Raw genomic sequence first — 22,083 nt, forward strand, 5'->3', positions numbered from 1 at the left:
CCTCCACTGCCTTCTGAGGCAGAGAATTCCACAGATTCACAACTCTCTGACTGAAAAAGTTTTTCCTCATCTCAGTTCTAAATGGCCTACCCCTTATTCTTAAACTGTGGCCCCTTGTTCTGGACTCCCCCAACATTGGGAACATGTTCCCTGCCTCTAACGTGTCCAACCCCTTAATAATCTTATACGTTTCGATAAGATCTCCTCTCATCCTTCTAAATTCCAGTGTATACAAGCCTAGTCGCTCCAGTCTTTCAACATATGAAAGTCCCGCCATTCCAGGAATTAACCTAGTAAACCTCCGCTGCACGCCCGAACGGCTGTTACTCCAGCACTTTGAGTTCTGTGCACAATTCCAGCATTTGCAATTCCTTGTGTCACCCTGCACTAGAGGTCTGAAGAAAGGTCCCGACCTGAAACGTTGCCCAGCCAAGCCCAGCACAGATGTTGCCCGACCTGCTGAGTTACTCCAGCAGTATAAGAAAATAACTGCAGATGCTGGTACAAATCGATTTATTCACAAAATGCTGGAGTAACTCAGCAGGTCAGGCAGCATCTCGGGAGAGTAGGAATGGGTGACGTTTTGGGTCGAGACCCTTCTTCAGACGATATAGTGCCAATCCATGCCCAGCACAGATGATAGACAATAGACAATAGGTGCAGGAGGAGGCCATTCGGCCCTTCGAGCCAGCACCGCCATTCAATGTGATCATGGCTGATCATTCTCAATCAGTACCCTGTTCCTGCCTTCTCCCCATACCCCCTGACTCCGCTATCCTTAAGAGCTCTATCTAGCTCTCTCTTGAATGCATTCAGAGAATTGGCCTCCACTGCCTTCTGAGGCAGAGAATTCCACAGATTCACAACTCTCTGACTGAAAAAGTTTTTCCTCATCTCCGTTCTAAATGGCCTACCCCATTATAATCAGCACCCTATTTACTTTCTCTGCTGCACTCCCTGATCTTTTCCGCTATGTCCTCAATGCAAACTCTGTGTGCACTATGCAAGATTCCAGCATCTGCATTTCCTTGCCACCTGGTCAAGCTATTCCTTCCAGTGTGCTCCATGGGGGCAATCCATCTGCCACCATTGATAGCTCCAAAGTTGTCGGTGTTTCGCACTGCAAATTAATCAAGCCAGCAGGATCAAGGACCACTCACACCTCCGTCATTCCTTCTTCTTCCCTGCTCCCATCGGGCAGAGGAGCAAAAGATTTGAAAGCACGTACCACCAGACACCTGTCCCTTTACCTCCCCCCTCAACTCCATCAAAGGACCCAAACAGTCTTTCCAGGTGAGACAGAGGTTCACTTTCACCTCCTCCAACCTCATCTATTGCATCCGCCGCTCTAGATGTCAACTTATTTACATCGGCGAGACCAAACGCAGGCTCGGCGATCGTTTCGCTCAACACCTTCGCTGAGTCCGCCTTAACCAACCTTATCTCCCGGTGGCTGAGCACTTCAACTCCCCCTCCCACTCCCAGTCTGATCTTTCTGTCATGGGCCTCCTCCAGTGCCATAGTGAGGCCCACCGGAAATTGGAGGAACAGCACCTCATATTTCGCTTGGGCAGCTTGCAGCCCAGCGGTATGAACATTGACATCTCCAACTTTAGATAGTTCCTCTGTCCCTCTCTTCCCCTCCTCCTTCCCAGATCTCCCTCTATCTTCCTGTCTCCTCCTATATCCTTCCTTTGTCCCGCCCCGCTGACATCAGTCTGAAGAAGGGTCTCGACCCGAAACGTCGCCCATTCCTTCTCTCCTGAGATGCTGCCTGACCTGCTGAGTTACTCCAGCATTTTGTGAATAAATACCTTCGATTTGCACCAGCATCTGCAGTTATTTTCTTACACTACCACCAGATTCAAAATCAGCTTCTTCCTTGCTGTTATCAGACTACGGGTCAGAAGAAGGGTCTCGACCCTAAACGTCACCTATTCCTTTTCTCCTGCGATGCTGTCCGACCCTCCGAGTTGCTCCAGTATTGTGTGTCCATTTTCAATCATGAACGGGTGTTGTAGGAAACCAGAGCACCCGGGGGAAACCCACGCAGGCCACGGGGAGAACGTACAAACGCACCCGCAGTCAGGATCGAACCCGGGTCTCTGGCATTGTAAGCGCTGTAAGGCAGCAACTCTACCGCTGTGCCACTGTGCCACTTGATCAAGCGCAGGTAATCAGCTGTTTGATGAACTAAAGGGGCATGTGTGGCCAGACTGGCAGCTGTGGCTTGGGGGGTTGGCTCCACTGTGGGCAGCACTCATGTTGGCCAAAGAGGGAAGTGGTTTTCAACAGGATAGCAGGGTGGCGCAGTGGTAGAGTTGCTGCCTTACCGTGCCAGAGACCCAGGTTTGATCCTGATTCTGGGTGCTGTCTGAATGGAGTTTGTACGATCTCCCAGTGACTACGTGGGTTTTCTCCGGGTGCTCCGGTCTCCTCCCACATTGCAAACGTGCAGGTTCGTAGGCTGATTGGCCCCTGTAAATCGCCCCACTGGTGGCGTGGGATGTGGGTGATCGGATCACTGGTCGGTGAAAGACCGCATCACGAAACAAAACCAAAATAGAAAGCAGAAGCTGGAAAGAGGGAAGAGGTGATGTCGGGACTCGCGGGCTATCTCAAGAAAAGAAGTTATCACAAAATGCTGGAGTAACTCAGCGGGTCAGGCAGCATCTCTGGAGAGAAGGAATGGGCGACGTTTCGGGTCGAGACCCTTCTTCAGGCTGATGTCGGGGGGGGGGGGGGGGGGGGCGAGACAAAGAAAGGATATAGGTGGCGATAGGAAGACGGTGCGAGAACTGGGAAGGGGGAGGGGAAGAGAGGGACAGAGGAACTATCTAAAGTTAGAGAAGTCAATGTTCATACCGCTGGGGTGTAAGCTGTTCAAGCGAAATATGAGGTGCTGTTCCTCCAATTTGCGGTGGGCTTTACCACGACACTGGAGGAGGCCCATGACAGAAAGAATTGACTTGTCTACCATGTGGCAGCAAGACTACTCCTTTGATGAGCCTCTTACTGCGTAGCCCCACCTTCCCTCTCCTCGGCAAAGAAGATGTGTACAGCAGGGAGACAGCACGTGCTGGGACATGCGACCATTAATGTGCACAGATCTTACGTTCATCGGTCTGTACAGCGCGGAAACAAGCTCTTCGGCCCACCTTCTCCATGCCGACCAAGATCCTCGATGGTTACAAGCCCAGAGATAAACGGGTGATGCCCGGGATGGTGGTGGAGGCAGACACAATGTGGCATTTAAGAGTTTAGTTCAGTTTATTGTCAGTGAAAAGCTTTTTGTCGAGTGCTACTCAGTCAGCAAAAAGACCACACATGATTGCAATCAGGCCGCCCACAGCGTACAGATACAGGATAAAGGGAACAATGGCCAGTGCAAGATTAAGTTCAGTCTGAAGAAGGGTCTCGACCCGAAACGTCACCCATTCCTTCTCTCCCGAGATGCTGCCTGACCCGCTGAGTTACTCCAGCATGTTGTGAATAAAAACCTTCGATTTGTACCAGCATCTGCAGTTATCTTCTTATACTAAAGTTCAGTAAAGTCTGATTAGACAATAGTTCGAGGGACTCCAATGTGATAGATGGCAGGTCAGGACCGCTCTCTAGTTGGTGATAGGATGGTTCAGTTGCCTGATAACATCTTGGATGAAACGGTCCCTGAACCTGGAGGTGTGTGCTTTCACACATCTGTACCTCTTGCCAGATGGGAGAGGGGAGACGAGGGAGTGAGTTTGGGCCTTGGATTATGCTGATGGCTTTGCAACGGTAGAGTGAAGAGCAGATGGAGTCAATGGAAGGAGGGTTGGTTTGTGTCATGGTCCACAATTCTCTGCAATTTCTTGAAGTCCTGGACAGAGCTTTCCCCAAATCATGCTGTGAAGTATTCCGATAAAATGCTTTCTGTGGCGCATCTGTAGAAGTTGGTGAGAGTTGGTGGGGATATGCCATTGAGGACGTGGAGACAAGCTTTGAGATCGGCACATGATTATGCAGGGAACGGAGGGGTATGGATCACATGCAGGCAGAGGAGATTAGTTAACCCTGCATCGTATTGGGCATGGACCTTGTGGGCTGAAGGGCCTGTCCTCTGATGTACTGTTGTAAGTTCTTTATCACCCGCCTTTGCCACCGTTAACCCAGAGCTTCACCTGCGATTACTCACACAGGGTATGACACAAGAAGGGCTTGCAACCTCAGCAGAGGAAGGGGGAAAGGAAGAGAGAGAGAGAAAGATAGAGAGAGAGAGAGAGAAAGAGAGAGAGAGAGAGAGAGAGAGAGAAAAAGAGAGAGAGAGAGAGAGAGAGAAAGAAAAAGAGAGAGAAAAGGAGAGAGAAAAGGAGAGAAAAAGAGAGAGAAAAAGAGAAAGAAAAAGAGAACGAAAAAGAGAAAGAAAAGAGAAAAAAGAGAAAGAAAAAAGAGAAAGAAAAAGAGAAAGAAAGAGAAAGAAAAAGAGAAAGAAAAAGATAAAGAGAAAGAAAAAGAGAAAGAAAAAGAGAAAGAAAAAGAGAAAGAAAGAGAGAAAGAAAGAGAAAGAAAAAGAGAAAGAAAAAGAGAAAGAAAAAGAGAAGGGGAGAGAGAGAGAGAGAGAGAGGTAACCCACAGAAAGGCACGCTCGAGCTCAGAGTGGAAATCCACTGAAGGGGTTAACGGGGTTTCAAGAGGATTGGAAAATGTCTGTCAGGGCACTGAGTGAAAAGGTTCACGATGCAAAGATTAAAAACTAAAATTAAATCAATCTGAAAAGGTGTAGACGTCCACAACCAGCGAGCAACGGGCGGGCGGCCTGACGACAAGAAGCCGCACAGCTCCCCTCGGATGTGGTTAGCGCTGTGGAAGGCGAGAGGAAGCAGAGAGCGGAGAGCCTGGGCCATGTGTGTACGCCGCGCGCGACCCGCTACACGGAGCCACGTTACCTTGCAAAGGCACGAGGATCAGGAGAGAGAGAGAGAGAGAGAGACAACGTGCACTGCACCCACTGTCACCAGTACAACTGGCAAGCATCTCGAGCAGGGGAAGGAAGGAAGTGTCACGCCGAGCGGGTCGGAGCGAGAGGGGAGCGCTGGTGCTAGCTGCCGCCCCTCGGCGACACACAGGATGCGGGCTCCTGCTGTGCAGCGGAGCGCAGAAACCGCGGGGCGCTGCCGCCCATCCGCACGTCCCGGAGGTTGGCACTGACCGCCGGTATTGGCAGCGGCGGCTCCACTTCACTCGCCCGGCATTGTGGGCTTGGTCAACCTTTCCCCCTCCTTGCCCCCACTGCCCTCCCCCTTCATCAGCACCAGCAGTGCAGCAGCAGCAGCAGAGAGCCGACGCAAAGTGTGGGCACGGTGGCGCAGCGGTAGAGTTGCTGCCTCACAGCGCCAGAGACCCGGGTTCAATCCTCACCTCGGGTGCTGTCTGTAATGAGTTTGCTCATTCTGCCTGTGACCGCGTGGGTTTCCCCCACACTCCAGAGACGTGCGTGTCTGTAGGTTGATTGGCTTCTGTAAATTGTCCCTAGTGTGTAGGATAGTATTTGTGATCACTGGTCGGCATCGATTCGATGGGCCAAACTTCGGCCCACCTCGCCCACCCGCGTTCCCTGCAGACCGACACCTTCCTACACACTAGACAATAGCAGTCTGGAGAAGGATCTGGACACTTCACCCATTCCTTCTCTCCAGAGATGCTGTCTGACCCGCTGAGTTACTCCAGCGTTTCGTGTTTATCTTCGGTTGGAACCAGCATCTGCAGTTCCTTCCTCAGCAGGGACAATTCACAATTATACCAAGCCAATTAACCCACAAACCTGTACGTCTTTGGAGTGTGGGAGGAAACCGGAGATTGCAGAGAAAACCCACGTAGGTCACGGGGAGAATGTGCAGGCAGCGCCCGTGGTCGGGACTGTATTAACCTGCAGCACTGGTCCAAGTCGAAGCACAGCCGAGGGGACGTGGGACAAAATCCGAGAGCAAAGTGCAGACTCAACAACGCTCCGGAGAGGAGCAGAAGCCGATACCTGTGGGGAGGGTGGGGGGGGGGGGGAGGAGGGGGGGGGGAGGTGAGGGGGTGCAGCATGCAGCATGCAGCAACCCAGCCGTGCTGCATCAATATTCACCAGAGGTATAGCGACACATTGCAATACGCCACCAGACCCTCGAGGCTGAACGACAAGGGCAGCCTCACCACCTCTCACGTCGGAACCTAAATAAACCAACGTCCATATTACCTGCCCTCCCACGGTGGAAGCTCGAATGTATTATTGATAAAGTTGGTGAAATATTCATTTGATAACTGTTTTGTTCGTAAACTGCCAATATAGGCAGGCAGCCTTTGATTTGATCGCGTTACTACTCTGTACGTTTGGTTTTGGTTTTGGAATAAAGTATTTGTAAATACAAAAAAATTAAAAATAAAAAACGGTGCAGGAGTAGGCCATTCAGCCCTTCGAGCCAGCACCGCCATTCAATGCGATCATGGCTGATCACTCTCAATCAGTACCCCGTTCCTGCCTTCTCCCCATACCCCCTCACTCCGCTATCCTTAAGAGCTCTATCCAGCTCTCTCTTGAAAGCATCCAACGAACTGGCCTCCACTGCCTTCTGAGGCAGAGAATTCCACACCTTCACCACCCTCTGACTGAAAAAGTTCTTCCTCATCTCCGTTCTAAATGGCCTACCCCTTATTCTCAAACTGTGGCCCCTTGTTCTGGACTCCCCCAACATTGGGAACATGTTATCTGCCTCTAATGTGTCCAATCCCCTAATTATCTTATATGTTTCAATAAGATCCCCCCTCATCCTTCTAAATTCCAGTGTATACAAGCCCAATCGCTCCAGCCTTTCAACATACGACAGTCCCGCCATTCCGGGAATTAACCTAGTGAACCTACGCTGCACGCCCTCCATACCTGTGTAGGAAAGAACTGCAGGTGCTGGTTTAAAATCAAAGATAGACACAAAACGCTGGAGTAACTCAGCGGGATAGGCAGCAACTCAACATTTCTTGCCACTTAAGAGGTACAGTCCATGCCGACCAGCGATCACCTCGCACAACAACACTATCCTACACACTAGGAACAAACTACACTTTTACCAAAGCCAACTAACCTGCATACCTGTGTAGGAAAGAACTGCAGGTGCTGGTTTAAAATCAAAGATAGACACAAAACGCTGGAGTAACTCAGCGGGATAGGCAGCAACTCTGGGGAGAAGGGGTGGAGAGTGAATGGAGAGGGGGTGGGGATATGGTACATCCATTCCAAAACGTCACCCATTCCTTCTCTCCAGAGATGCTGCCTGTCCCGCTGAGTTACTCCAGCGTTTTGTGCCTATCTTCAACCGACACACCTGCACGTATTTGGAGTGGCATTTGGCAAAGACACAGCGGGTGCATTATCTGGTAAACTGGGTTATAAAATTACTGTATGTGTTTTGAACGGCATCAAGGTGGTTAATCATGTTAAACAACATTTAATAGTCTCGGCCAAATAGCCCACTGAACGAGTGTTTGGGCTTACCTCGAGCAGGAAGGGCAACACAGGGATGAAGGTGCCGGTACAGTCGGAGAGCAGAGTCAATGCTCGAACGCAGTGCAGTCGCAGAGGATAGTAACGAGGCGTGGGTAACAACCTGAAATACAAGGCAAGAGATAACTGCCTCTGATTTCCATCGCTGCCAATCTAACCCGCATAAAAACATAGAAAACAGGAAGAGGCCATTTGTACAATCAACAATTTACCTAATAAAGTTTAATAAATGCGTTCTCCTCCCCTCCCCCCCCCCCCCCACCGCCTTGAGAGGACAGGCGCCCGTCCCAGCATGCCCTGTGCCTGACCTTCCTCCCATGGTGCAGCGCGCCGCAGAGGCGGCGATAGAGGGTCCAACAAGATGGCCGTCGCCGCCGATCGCAGCAGGAGAAATGGGGCCAAGGTCAGTGCCTTCTCCCTGTCTACTCCCGCCCACCCACGGCCCCCCGGGAGACGCTCCCCGCCCGACAACGGGTCCGTGTCGTCGCCAGCGTTCCCTGCCGCAGATTGCAGCCGGGGCTGCAGGAGACGCTTCCCGGGGCACTCCCCGCCCGGCAACGGCTCCACGGTTGGGCCGAGGGGGGAGGGAGGGGAGGGGGGTAGCGAGGTGGGAGGCGGATGGCGGGGATGGGTGAAGGGGATGGTGGAGGGACGGGAGAATGGAGTCGGGGGGATGGGGGAGGGGGTCGGGGGGTGGGGAGGGGAGGGATGGGGAGGGGGTGAAGGGGATGGGGGAATGGGAGGGGAGAGGGGAGGGGGAAGAGGGGAGGGAGGGGTGAAGGGGATGGGGGAGGGGTGAATGGGATGGGGGAGGGACGGGAGTATGGAGTAGGGGGTCGGGGGGGGTGGGGAGGGGAGGGATGGGGAAGGGGTGAAGGCGATGGGGGAATGGGAGGGGAGAGGGGAGGGGGAAGAGGGGAGGGAGGGGTGAAGGGGATGGGGGAGGGACGGGAGGATGGAGTCGGTGGGATGGGGAGGGGGTCGGGGGGGTGGGGAGGGATGGGTGAAGGCGATGGGGGAATGGGTGGCGGGGGGAGAGGGAGGGGTGAAGGGGATGGGGGAGGGGTGAAGGGGAGGAGGGGGTGCTGCACCAATGCAGGAGAGGCTTGGACCCAACCCACTTGGTCTAGTTATGTTTAAAGCAGGCACCTCGCGTTTTACTCCTGTTTGATTTACGCCCTTTTAGAATAACGCTCTTCTATAACTACTACCGAAGTTTAATTTACCGGCGCCTATTTTCGGAGTAACGCGCTCAAATCCATGCCTGGCACCTTAGTCGTGTGCGTTGCCTGGCCTATGTTTAAGTTACGCGCCTTTAGATTTACGCACTGCTTTGCAAGCGCCCAGCCGCCACGTAAACCACAAGTGCCTGTACGATCTTTAGAAGGTGTTTGGGTCGGTACTTGGACAAGGTGGTGTGGAGGGATAAGCACCAGGTGCAGGCAAGTGGGATTAGTGTGGACATGGGTGTATGAGGGACGAGTAAATAGCTCACCTGGTGATTACTGACTAAATCACAGGCAGCTCAGTGACGAGACTGCACACGGCAAAGACCCACCACCAACAATGAAGGACCTGGTCTTTAGGTTTTAGAGAAACAGCGTGGAAACAGGCTCTTCGGCCCACCGAGCACGCGCCAACCCTCAATCACCCATTCACACTAGTTTTACGTTGTCCCAGTTTTGCATGCGACACACAAGGGACAATTTTTGCAATTTAGCTACAAGCCTGCACCTCTTTGGAATGTGGGAGCAGACCGGAGAACCCGGAGAAAACCCACGTGGTCACAGGAAGAGCGTGAAAACCCCCGTATAGACGGCACCCGAAGTCAGGATCGAACCCGGGTCACTGGCGCTGTGAGGCAACAGATCCACCTGCTGCACCATCATGCCGTCCTAAACCTGGGCTCGACTGCCTTGGTTGAGGGATAGTCAGCTGCCAGGACCCTCAAAGAAACTGCCACTGCCACAAGAAACTGCAGCAACCCCCCCCCACTCCAGTATCAATGTAGCACACAGACCAGCGAGTGGGACTTGAATCCCACCTCTGTACCATATCCCCACCCCCTCGCCATTCACTCTCCACCCCCTCTATCCCAAACTCTCCAACACCTCCATCCACCTACCCACCCACATCTCCACCTCTACCCCTTGCCACTCCCCCATTCACCTCTCCACTCCATCACACCCCACCTCCATCTTTCCACCCCATTTCCCCCTCTCCATCCCCTCTTCTCCTTTCCACACCCTCCCCAACTCCCCACCCCCCCTCTTTCTCTCCACCCCTCCTCCATCTCCCTCCCCCCCTCCCCATCCTGCCCCACACCACCCAACCCCAGCTACCGACACAGAGACAAAAGACCGACCCACTGAGCCACAGATGACAGTAATACTGAACCCAAATACTTTAGCGATAGGCCTCACCGCACAAACTATAGGATGACACATTCTGCTTTTCTGCCAGGCTGATTCACTGCTGGTGCATATCCAGCCTCAGCAAATATTTTAAGTTCAATAACAGTGTAAATAATTAAACGGCAGAACAACTGGATGGGTTTTCCAACAATGACATAATGGCCCAAAAAAGAGGAAGGAATAAATTGCCAACCTAATGTTTCGATGAGGGGAATGAAAATGTAGTCTGTTTCTCTTCCCCCCAAATTCTGGAGATGTTGAAAATTGGAGATAAAAGTGCCTGGGGGAGAAAGAGAGGGAGGAGAGAGGGGGGGGGGGGGGAGAGAGAGAGAGGGACAGTTGGAGAGATAGAGTGGGGGGGGGGGGGGGGGAGAGAGAGACGGAAGAGAGGAGAGAGAGGGGGAGAGGGAAGAGTGGGGAAAGGAGAGAAAGATGGAGAGTGACAGGGGAGTAAGAGAGAATGGGGGAGAGGGAGGGTGGGGGAGAGTTGATATTTGAGGTTTATCAGATCATTGATTCTTATGTTGGATATGCAGGGAATGAGGGACACGAGTTATATGCAGGTAGTTGGCATCACGTTCGGCACCATGGGCAGAAAGGCCTGTTCTTGTGCTGTGCTGTTCTATGAGAGGGTATTGACCTTAAACAATAACATTCCTTCTCTCTCCACGGATCCTGTAGGTTTATTATTGTCACGTCTACCGATGTACAAGAAGGCTTTGCTTTGCATGTCGTCCAAGCAGATCAGATAATATTACACATTAATACAATGGAGCCAAACCCTAGTGCAATAGGTCCAGGGAAGGATACAGAGTGCAGAATGTAGTTCCCAGCATTGTAGAGATGCTCTGCATTTACTCCCTTGAATGTCGGTCCCACCTCAGCTTTGGGCCAGCCACTAGCCGGATGGTCTCTATAAAGTTGCTCACTGGTGGCGCAGCGGCAGAGATGCTGCCTTACAGCGCCAGAGACCCGGGTTCCATCCCGACTACGGGTGCTGCCTGTACGGAGTTTGTACCCATGACTCCCCATGACCTGCGTGGGTTTGCCCCGGGATCTACGGTTTCCTCCCACACTCCAAATACGTGCAGGTTTTGTAGGTTAATTGGCCTGGCATAATTGTTGAGTGTTAGTGTTAGTGTCAGTGTTAGTGTGTGTGTTTGTGTCAGTGTCTGTGTCAGTGCTAGTGTTATGTGTTTTGTGTTAGTGCTAGTGTCTGTGTCAGTGTGTGTGTTCGTGTTAGTGTCAGTGTCTGTGCTAGTGTTTGTGCTAGTGTTAGTGTTTTGTGTTAGTGCGAGTGTCTGTGTCAGTGTCAGTGTGTGTCTGTGTCAGTGTGTGTGTTTGTGTCAGTGTCAGTGCTAGTGTTAGTGTTTTGTGTTAGTGTCAGTGTCTGTCTGTGTCAGTGTGTGTGTGTCAGTGTTAGTGTTTTGTGTTAGTGCTAGTGTCAATGTCAGTGTCAGTGTGTGTGTTCGTGTTAGTGTCAGTGTCTGTGCTAGTGTTCGTGCTCGTGCTCGTGTTTGTGTTAGTGTTTGTGTTTGTGTTAGTGTGCAGGGATCGGTGGTCGGTGAAGACCCGGTGGGCCGAAGGGCCTGTTTCCGCGCTGTATCTCCAAACTAAAAATGTCAACCTCATCCTGGCTGTTTGTTCCCCAAACCCTCCAATTCCGCCACAGTCCAAACTAGAGTCCATCTTGAGGCGGCGTCAGGTGCAGCTCTTGGGGGCTGAGATTCTCCAGCGAGAGCCTTTGTTCACCGCCACAGCTGCCCCGCGGGGGGGGGGGAAGGTTGACTTTGCCACGGTCGTCTAATCGGATTAGCGCCCGCGCTAGTGGCCAGGATTAGTGCAGCCCCGCACACAAGACGCCCTGGACTTCTGCAACAGCACAACACCATCATCACACTGTCTCCGGAAGAATCACCCATACAGCGTCGCTCAGCTTTCCGGCAACTGGATTCGTTTGCGTGCCTCATCAAGCCGTGCAAATCAAGCGTGAATGAATGTGTAATGGTCCCAAGCTGACCGGCAAGTGCTGAGAGAGTTTAGTTTAAAGTCACAGCGTAGAAACAGGCCCCTCAGCCCACCGAGTACATGCCCAACACTGGTCACCCCTTCACACCTAGCTTCATGTTGTCCCACTTCTCTGCATCCTACACACTGGGGGGCAACTTACAGAAACCAATTAACCTACAAGTGTAGAGACATGGGTGTACGAGGAGGGATGGTGACTCTGCTCGCCTGCTAATGGCCGGCTAAATCACAGCTATAAAGGGGAACTCATGAACCAGACTGCTTAGGGCAATATACAGAAAATGGATGGGTGGCGTTTTGGGTCGGGACCCTTCTTCAGAGTTGAAAACCCTTGCAGCCATCAGACAAGCATCCCCCCCGATGCAAAGTCGAGTGGCGATCTGAAGGAAGGTGGCTGGCTTCAGCATGGGGTGAGTTAGCAGGGCCCCTCCCTCAACAAGCCCAGGCCCAGAGCGGCTGCCTCGTCCTGTTTTGTTAAGGAACCCCCGCCGAACCGTCCTGTTTGAAATCAAAACAAGGGCCCACGCTCTCTGTTCACCGCGGGGCTTTTTCCAAACACCCTCGCGGCTGCCGAGACGCTGACAGCCTGCTCGCCTCCGACAAGGCAGCCCCTTGTTCCAGGAAGCTCCGCTCTCCTGCCAAGAGCCGCAGAGAGCAGTGAGAGGCCGGAGCAGCGGCACCGCAGGCTGCCCGGGGCAACCGACCCAGCCCGGCCCACACCGCCACGCTTCCTGTGCTCAGTCCCTGCGCTCACTCCCACGCACTGAGCAGCCCTCTGACTGTGTTTAAACCCACCCCGCTGCATCTGAGGTCTGTCTGTGCTCAATCCCAAGCAGGGGCTGCAGACTGACTGCAGGGGGTGAGGAGTGACACGATCACACCACATAAAGGCTGCAAAACCCCTGCTATTTATTCATCTTTAATTCAGAGAGGCGGGCGGGCGGGCTGGCTGACACTGCGCGTGTGTGTGTGTGTGTGTGCGTGTGTGTGTGCGTGTGTGTGATACACACATCTTTAATTCAGAGAGGCGGGCTGGCTGACACTGCGTGTGTGTGTGTGTGTGTGCATGTGTGTGCGTGAGTGTGTGTGATACACACATCTTTAATTCAGAGAGGCGGGCTGGCTGACACTGCGTGTGTGTGTGCGTGTGTGTGTGAGTGTGTGTGATACACACATCTTTAATTCAGAGAGGCGGGCTGGCTGACACTGTGTGTGTGTGTGTGTGTGTGCGCGTCTGTGTGTGTGTGTGTGCGCGTCTGTGTGTCTGTGTGTGTGTGCGTGCGCGTGTGCTTGTGTGTGTGTGTGTGGGGTGTGTGTGTGTGTATGTGTGTCTGTGTGTGTGTGTGTGCGCGTGTGTGTCTGTGTGTGAATGTGTGTGTGTCTGTGTGTCTGTGTGTGTGTGAATGTGTGTGTGTCTGTGTGTGTGTGTGGGGTGTGTGTGTGTGTGTGTGTGTGTGTGTGTGTGTGTGTGCGCGTGTGTGTCTGTGTGTGTGTGTGTGCGTGTGTGTATGTGTGTGTGTGTGTGTGTGTGTGTGTGAATGTGTGTGTGTATGCGTGTGTGCAGCCACTATAATTACGAAGACAGCCAGATCTATTTTACCAGAGTGCTGGGGTGTGGGCGGACGGAGGTCTGTGTCTACACGACAAATACCTGGGAGAGGAGGAAAGGAAATGAGCGGGGAGAGGAAGAAGGAAAGGGGGGGGGGGGGGAGCTGACACCAGCACAGGGAGTGGGAAAAAGGCTCAATGCGTGTGTTTGTATGTGTGCGAGAAAGGAGGGGAGGGGGAGAGAGTGGTGAGAGGGAGGGCAGTGAGGGGCAAGGGGAGGGGACAAAGGGGTGATGAGGAAGGACACATGAAGGGACAAAGGAGAGTGGGCAAGGGGTGACAGAGGTGGGAGTGACTCCAAAGGGGAAAAGGGGGTCCGGGGCCAGATGATGTCTGGGGGCAGATGATGTCTGATTGCAGGAGCAGTTGGGACAGTGGGGTGGGGGGAAGAGAGGCTAGTCTTGGGGGGAGGGGCGGTGAAGACCGCAGGAGGATGGAATCTGTGGGGAGGGGAGGACATCTGAGGGGAAAGGGGGAGGCCAAATGTGGGAGGGGAAGTGTGGCCAGAAGTATGAATGGGAAGGATTGGTGGGGCAGAGAGGCTGAGGGGGAGTGGAGTCGGGAGTGTAGGGGGTGGTGGTGATGGTGACGGTGGGGTGGGGAGTCTGGGGGGTGGGTGGGGTGGGGTGGGGTCTATGGGGTGGTGGTGCTGGGGTGGGGAGTCTGAGGGGTCCTGGTGCTATGGGGGGGAGTCTATGGGGTGGTGGTGCTGGGGTGGGGAGTCTGGGGGGTGGGTGGGGTGGGGTGGGGAGTCTGGGGGGTGGGTGGGGTGGGGAGTCTGAGGGGTGGATGGGGAGTCTGGGGGGGTGATGGGTGGGGAGCCTGGGGGGTGGGTGGGGAGGGAATCTGAGGGGTGGTGGTGCTGGGGTGGGGAGTCTGAGGGGTGGGTGGGGAGACTGAGGGGTGGGGAGTCTGGGGGGTGGGTGGGGAGACAAGGGGTGGGGAGTGGGAGGTGGGTGGGGTGGGGTGGAGAGTCTGAGGGGTGGGGTGGGGAATCTGGGGGGTGGTGGTGCTGGGGTCGGGAGTCTGAGGGCTGGTGGTGCTGGGGTGGGGAGTCTGGGGGGTGGTGGTGCTGGGGTGGGGAGTCTGGGGGGTGGGTGGGGAGACAAGGGGTGGGGAGTGGGAGGTGGGTGGGGTGGGGTGGGGAGTCTGGGGGGTGGTGGTGCTGGGGTGGGGAGTCTAGGTTGGGAAAGGTCACCAACACTAAACACATTTGGAATGTCTCCAGACTCTTCCTCACTTCTACAGAAGCACAGTGGAGACCATCCCACCGAGATGCATCACACCTTATTTTGGGAGCAGATATGCCCAAGACCGCAAGGAATTGCAGAGTTGTGGATGTCGCCCAGTCCATCTCAGAACACACATCACACCACCAACTCCATCTACAGCTTCTTTCCAGCTGTTATCAGACTCTTGAATGGACCTTTCATAGAGTCATAGAGTGATACAGTGCCAAACCAGGCCATTCGGCCCAACTTGCCCACACCGACCAACATCTCCCATCAACACCAGTCCCACCTGCCTGCCGTTGGCCCGTATATATCCCACTAAACCTGTCCTATCCATGTACCCATCTAATTGTTTCTTAAACATTGCGATAGTCCCTGCCTCAACTTCCTCCTCTGGCAGCTCGCTCCATACACCTACGACCCTTTGTGTGAAAAAGTTACCCCTCGGATTCCTATTAAATCTTTTCTCCTTCAACTTAAACCCGTGTCCGCTGGTTCTCGATTTCCCCCACTCTGGGCAAAAGACTGCGTCTACCGGTTTGTGCGATCATGTCCCGATCTTCCAATCTACATCATTGTTGCCCCCTGCACTTTTATTCCTTCATCTGCACTTTCTCGAGGCTGTGACACTACATTCAGCACGCTGTTTACGTTCTCTGCTGCACTCTCTGATCTACTCACGTGTGGCATGCTGGTGCTTGGAGAACACACATGACATCTTTTTTCACCGTTTCACAATACACATGACAATAGTAAACAAACAACCAGGATAAATTGTGGAAATAGATTTAGATTTAGAGATACAGCGCAGAAACAGGCCCTTCGGCCCACCGGGTCCACGCCGCCCAGCGATCCCCGCACACTAACACTATCCTACACCCACGAGGGACAATTTTTACATTTGCCCAGCCAATTAACCTACAAACCTGCACGTCTTTGGAGTGTGTGGGAGGAAACCGAAGATCTCGGAGAAAACCCACGCAGGTCACGGGGAGAACGTACAAACTCCGTACAGACGGCGCCCGTAGTCAGGATCGAACCTGAGTCTCCGGCGCTGCATTCGCTGTAAGGCAGCAACTCTACCGCTGCGCCACCGTGCCGCAAATCTCGACTGATCGCTTTGGGCAATAGTGAGGTTTTGCCCAGAAGGTGAAAGATCAGGTTTGCTAACTGCTCCATCAATCAGTTCTTTGGTAACCCAAAAGTGAAATCTGAGAATTAAATATTTTTCATACTTAGCATGATTTCTCCTTGAAACAAATTGCTGGAGGAACTCAGCAGAGTTCTATTTGGAGGGATATGGAATGACGACGTTTCGGTCGGGACCCTTCTTCAGATACTCTTCACCATTTCCCTTCACACAGAAGCCGCTTGGGTCTGACTTAGACGAAGGGATTAAAAGTACCATTAGCAAATTTGCAGATGATACTAAGTTGGGGGGTAGTGTGAATTGTGAGGAAGATGCAATAAGGCTGCAGGGTGACTTGGACAGGTTGTGTGAGTGGGCGGATACATGGCATATGCAGTTTAATGTAGATAAGTGTGAGGTTATTCACTTTGGAAGTAAGAATAGAAAGGCAGATTATTATCTGAATGGTGTCAAGTTAGGAGGAGGGGGAGTTCAACGAGATCTGGGTGTCCTAGTGCATCAGTCAATGAAAGGAAGCATGCAGATACAGCAGGCAGTGAAGAAAGCCAATGGAATGTTGGCCTTCGTAACAAGAGGAGTTGAGTATAGGAGCAAAGAGGTCCTTCTACAGTTGTACCGGGCCCTGGTGAGACCGCACCTGGAGTACTGTGTGCAGTTTTGGTCTCCAAATTTGAGGAAGGATATTCTTGCAATGGAGGGCGTGCAGCGTAGGTTCACTAGGTTAATTCCTGGAATGGCGGGACTGTCGTATGTTGAAAGGCTGGAGCGATTGGGCTTGTATACACTGGAATTTAGAAGGATGAGGGGGGATCTTATTGAAACATATAAGATAATTAGGGGATTGGACACATTAGAGGCAGATAACATGTTCCCAATGTTGGGGGAAGTCCAGAACAAGGGGCCACAGTTTAAGAATAAGGGGTAGGCCATTTAGAACGGAGATGAGGAAGAACTTTTTCAGTCAGAGGGTGGTGAAGGTGTGGAATTCTCTGCCTCAGAAGGCAGTGGAGGCCAGTTCGTTGGATGCTTTCAAGAGAGAGCTGGATAGAGCTCTTAAGGATAGCGGAGTGAGGGGGTATGGGGAGAAGGCAGGAACGGGGTACTGATTGAGAGTGATCAGCCATGATCGCATTGAATGGCGGTGCTGGCTCGAAGGGCTGAATGGCCTACTCCTGCACCTATTGTCTATTGTCTATTGTCTCTATCACTTCTAAAGATCATCAGTCTGAAGAAGGGTCCCAAACCGAAATGGCGCCTGTTCATTTCCCTCCCCAGATGCTGCCTGACCCGCTGAGTTCCTCCGGCACTTTTTGTTTGGCTCAAGATTCCAGCACCTGCAGTTCCTGGCGTCTCCAAACACTTCAACTGGAGTCACTTCACAGCAGGATTGCAATATCACGCAGAATAAATTCACTTCAGTCGCAAGGAACTGCAGATGCCGGTTTACAACAAAGAAAATACTGGGGTAATTCAGCGGGCCAGGCAGCATAAATAAATTCACAGACTCGTTTTGCATCACAAAGCAAACCATTATGTAGGAAGGAACTGCAGATGCCGGTTTATACCGAAGGTAACGGTAGCACAGCGGTAGAGTTGCTGCTTTACAGCGAATGCAGCGCCGGAGACTCAGGTGCTGCACTGTAAGGAGTTTGTACGTTCTCCCCGTGACCTGCGTGGGTTTTCTCCGAGATCTTCGGTTTCCTCCCACACTCCAAAGACGTACAGGTATGTAGGTTAATTGGCTGGGTAAATGTAAAAATTGTCCCTAGTGGGTGTAGGATAGTGTTAATGTTACGGGGATCGCTGGGCGGCACGGACTTGGTGGGCCGAAAAGGCCTGTTTCCGGCTGTATATATATGATATGATATGATATGATATGATATGATAAAATAAATAGACACAATATGCTGGAGTAACTCAGCGGGTCAGGCAGCATCTCTAGAGAAAAGGAATAGGTGACGTTTTGGATCGAGAGGAAGCATCTCGACCCGAAACGCCACCCATTCCTGTTCTCTAGAGATGCTCCCTGACCCACTGAGTTACTCCAGCTGTTTGTGTTTATAGATTTTGTTTTAGATTTAGAGATACAGCGCGGAAACAGGCCCTTCGGCCCACCGGGTCCGTGCCGCCCAGCGATCCCCGCACATTAACACTATCCTACACATACTAGGGACAATTTTTATATTTGCCCAGCCAATTAACCTACAAACCTGTACGTCTTTGGAACCTGTAGAATAGAATAGAATATTGTCATCCAAAAACATGTTTTTGGACAAAATTCCGTTACCCACAGTCATCAATGAGAAACAATAAAAAGAAAGCAACAAAAAACACACAAGCATAAAACCAACATAAAAGAAAAAAAACATCCACCACAGTGAGTCTCCTCCAGTCACCTCCTCACTGCGATGGAAGGCCAGAATGTCATCTCTCTCCCCTGCCGTCTTCTCCCGCGGTCAGGGTGTTGGAGTTGCCACATCGGGGCGGTCGGGGCTCCCGACATTGAAGCCCCCGCCGGGCGGAGAAAATCCCGCGGCCGAAGGTAGGCCGCAGCGGGAATGGAGACAAGGCCCAGAAAAAGGTCGCATCTCCGTACGGAAGAGACTCCGTACGAAATTTCTATTAGTCCCCCCGTCCCCCCCCACAACCACAAAAAATACGACGTCACATCCAAACACAGAATTAAGACAAAAACCAAAAAAAGCACAAAAGACAAACGGGCGGCAGGTGAGCCGCAGCTGCTGAGCAGCGCCGCCACTTCCTGCATTAAATGATTCCCCCTCATCTTAAACCACCATCTCACTGCAAAGGATAAAATTCGCAGCGGAATAGATTGGTAACTGCTGAGAGATCTTCAGGCTGCAGAGTCTAAAACTTCGGTAAATAATCTCGGGTTGTTCAGGTAGAGTGTCGGGGGTTATGGGGAGATTGCCAGAGAATGGGGTTCAGTGGGGAAGGTAGATCAGCCATGATAGAATGGCGGAGTAGACTTGATGGGCCGAATGGCCTAATTCGGCTCCTGGAATTTACGAAGTCGTGAACTGACTCACGGGGGTTTGACTGATTGATTGAAACAGCATGGAAACAGGCCCTTCAGTCCACGTGGACAATTTATTGCCCGCTCACACTCGTTCTAAGTTATCCCACTTTCACAGACTGTCTCCTAATATTCTTCAGCGATTGAAATCTACTGCCCTTACCCAGCTTGAACAGAGTGTGACAGGAATCTTAAAATGGCCCAGCAAGTCTCCCAGCTGAATGAAGGTAAAAGCCACAGAAAATGTCAGCTATACTTGTATCCGTTGAATAAATAATAAAAATTATGCAGTGCCCGTAATGCTAAACATCCCTCGGATCAAACAAGATCTGACACGAAAACACACAGAGTGCTGCAGTAACTCAGCGGGTCAGGCAGCATCTCCGCAGAACACGGATGAGTGATGTTTCGGGTCAAGACCCTTCTTCAGACTGAACTAGGTTCCCGTCCCAACACGTCACCTACCCATCCTCTGTGGAGACGCTGCCTGACCTGCTGAGTTAATCCAGCATCGTTCGTGCGTCTTCCTTTGTAAACCAGCATCTGCAGTTCCGCCTTTCTACCTGGCAAGTGGTGAGGCCCAAAACCCGCCTCTCTTCCCGCTTCCTCCCCGCCTCACTACAATCGGTCTAGAGAAGGGTCCCAGCTCGAAACATCGACTAGTCGAGTTGGGGAGAGAGATATTCTGACCCCATCACAAGAAAGCATTAATGACAAGGGAGCATGGAGACCCCCCCCCCCCCAGGGGTAGTTCAGTTTAGGTTAGAGATACAGTGGGGCAACAGGCCCTTCGGCCCACCGAGTCCATGCTGTACACTAAAAATAACCTACGGTCTGGGGACATTTTTACAAAAGCCAATCAACCTGCAAACTTACACGTCTTTGGAATGTGGGAGGAAACCGGAGTCCACGCACTCACGGGGAGAACGTGCAAACTCCACACAGACAACATCCATTGTCATGTAATGTAAGAAAATAACTGCAGATGCTGGTACAAATCGAAGGTATTTATTTCACAAAATGCTGGAGTAACTCAGCAGGTCAGGCAGCATCTCAGGAGAGAAGGAATGGGTGACGTTTCGGGTCGAGACCCTTCGTTCAGACTGGGTCTGAAGAAGGGTCCACTGTCATGATCGATCTCGGGTCTCCAGGCAGCAGCTCTACCGCTGAGGTTTGTGCTGTGTTCAGCACACTGGGAGGCCTGATAGAAGTGTATAAAATTATGAAAGGCATAGACAGGGTAGAGAGTCAGAACCTTTTTCCTCAGGGTGGAGATGTCAAAAACATAGAGGGTGCAACTTCATGGTGAGAGGGACAAAGTTTAAAGAAGGTGTGTGGGTGAAGTTTTTTTTTTAAACACAGATGTGTGGATTTCCACAATTGAAGAGGTTTTGAGACAAGCAGATGGAAATGCTGGGAATGGAGGAATATGGATCACGTGAAGGAGCAACTCAGCAGGTCAGGCAGCATCTCTGAAGAACATGGACAGGTGACAGTTTAGGGCTGCTGAGTTACTCCAGCACTGTGTCTTTTTGTGTATTAACCAGCGTCTGCAGTTTCTTGTTTCTAGATAGACGCAACTCAGAACTTTCTGAAGAAGAAGGGTCTCGACCCGAACGTCACCCATTCCTTCTCTCCGGAGATGCTGCCTGTCCCGCTGAGTTACTCCAGCATTTTGTGTCTCCCTTCGGTTTAAATCAGTATCTTACACACTTCTTGTTTCTATAGATTGGTTTAACTTCGTTTCACGTTCGGCACAGACATTGCGGGCCGAAGGGCCTGTTGCTGTGCTGTCCCATGTGTAGGAACGAACCGAAGTCAATAGACAATAGGTGCAGGAGGAGGCCATTCAGCCCTTCGAGCCAGCACCGCCATTCAATGTGATCATGGCTGATCATTCACAATCAGTACCCCGTTCCTGCCTTCTCCCCATACCCCTTGACTCCACTATCATTGAGAGGTAGTTGAGGCCAGTTCATTGGCTATATTTAAGAGGGAGTTAGATGTGGCCCTTGTGGCTAAAGGGATCAGGGGGTATGGAGAGAAGGCAGGTACAGGATACTGAGTTGGATGATCAGCCATGATCATATTGAATGGCGGTGCAGGCGCGAAGGGCCGAATGGCCTACTCCTGCACCTATTTTCTATGTTTCTATGCTTCTATCTAACTCTCTCTTGAAAGCATCCAGAGAACTGGCCTCCACTGCCTTCTGAGGCAGAGAATTCCACAGATTTACAACTCTCTGAGTGAAAAAGTTTTTCCTCATCTCCGTTCTAAATGGCCTGCCCCTTAAATGGCCCACCCCTTTAAACCGAAGACGGACACAAAAAAGCTGGAGAGAGACGCGGAAAGCTCCAAGCTTTCTGTGCCTCTCTTCCGTGCTGTTCTGTGTTTTATGCATCGGTGCATTTCAGCCTCTGAGCCGTGCTCCTCGCGTTGAGGGAGTTTGTTTGGAGCATTTGCGGTTCACGCCCCTGGCTGCCCGAGACAGCAGCTGACACACTGAGCTGGAGATTCAGCCTGGAGACATGGACACAGCATCGCCAAAGCAAAGCGCAGGCTGCCCCCTTGTGGCACAGCACCAGAATCACAGAAGACAGACACAAAATGCTGGTGTGGGTAACTCAGTTGGACAGGCAGCATCTCCGGAGAGAAGGGAGGGTCTCGACCCAAAACTTCACTCATTCCTTCTCTCTCCAGAGATGCTGCCTGGCCCACTGAGTTCCCCCCGCATTTTGTGTCGATCTTCGGTGTAAACCAGCATCTGCAGTTCCTTCGAACCACTGAGCCGCGTCCGAAAACTCTCACAAACTCTCACGCTCATTTGCCAGGGGTTGCTCTTTGAAAAGCATCTTGCACGTTCAAAGATTGTATCGTTGTTGCCCCCGAGCTGGGCTAATCTTCTCTAGTCGATGTCAGCTCAAGAGCTACTCCCACTCAGTGACATCACCTCTTCAATGTGACACGAGAGAGAGAGAGAGAGAGAGAGAGAGAGAGAGAGAGAGAGAGAGAGAGAGAGCGAGAGAGCGAGAGTTACCAGCATGAATACAGACCCACCACTTCTATCCCAACCATCACACCACTCTATCCTAGGA

The 22,083-nt window shown here is 52.0% G+C and overlaps 1 protein-coding gene across 1 annotated transcript in view; it reads right to left on the bottom strand.

Annotated features, from left to right (window-relative positions):
- noc2l (NOC2-like nucleolar associated transcriptional repressor) overlaps window positions 1-22,083 on the bottom strand; it is a 146,197-nt gene that overhangs the window by 80,460 nt on the left and 43,654 nt on the right. The window contains exon 12 of the mRNA XM_078425031.1: window positions 7,511-7,622. Coding sequence (XP_078281157.1) covers window positions 7,511-7,622 — 112 coding nt within the window. The remainder of the gene's footprint in view (window positions 1-7,510; window positions 7,623-22,083) is intronic.

The sequence above is a fragment of the Rhinoraja longicauda genome, chromosome 30, assembly GCF_053455715.1.
Source record: "Rhinoraja longicauda isolate Sanriku21f chromosome 30, sRhiLon1.1, whole genome shotgun sequence".
NCBI classification, from domain to species: Eukaryota; Metazoa; Chordata; class Chondrichthyes; order Rajiformes; family Arhynchobatidae; genus Rhinoraja; species Rhinoraja longicauda.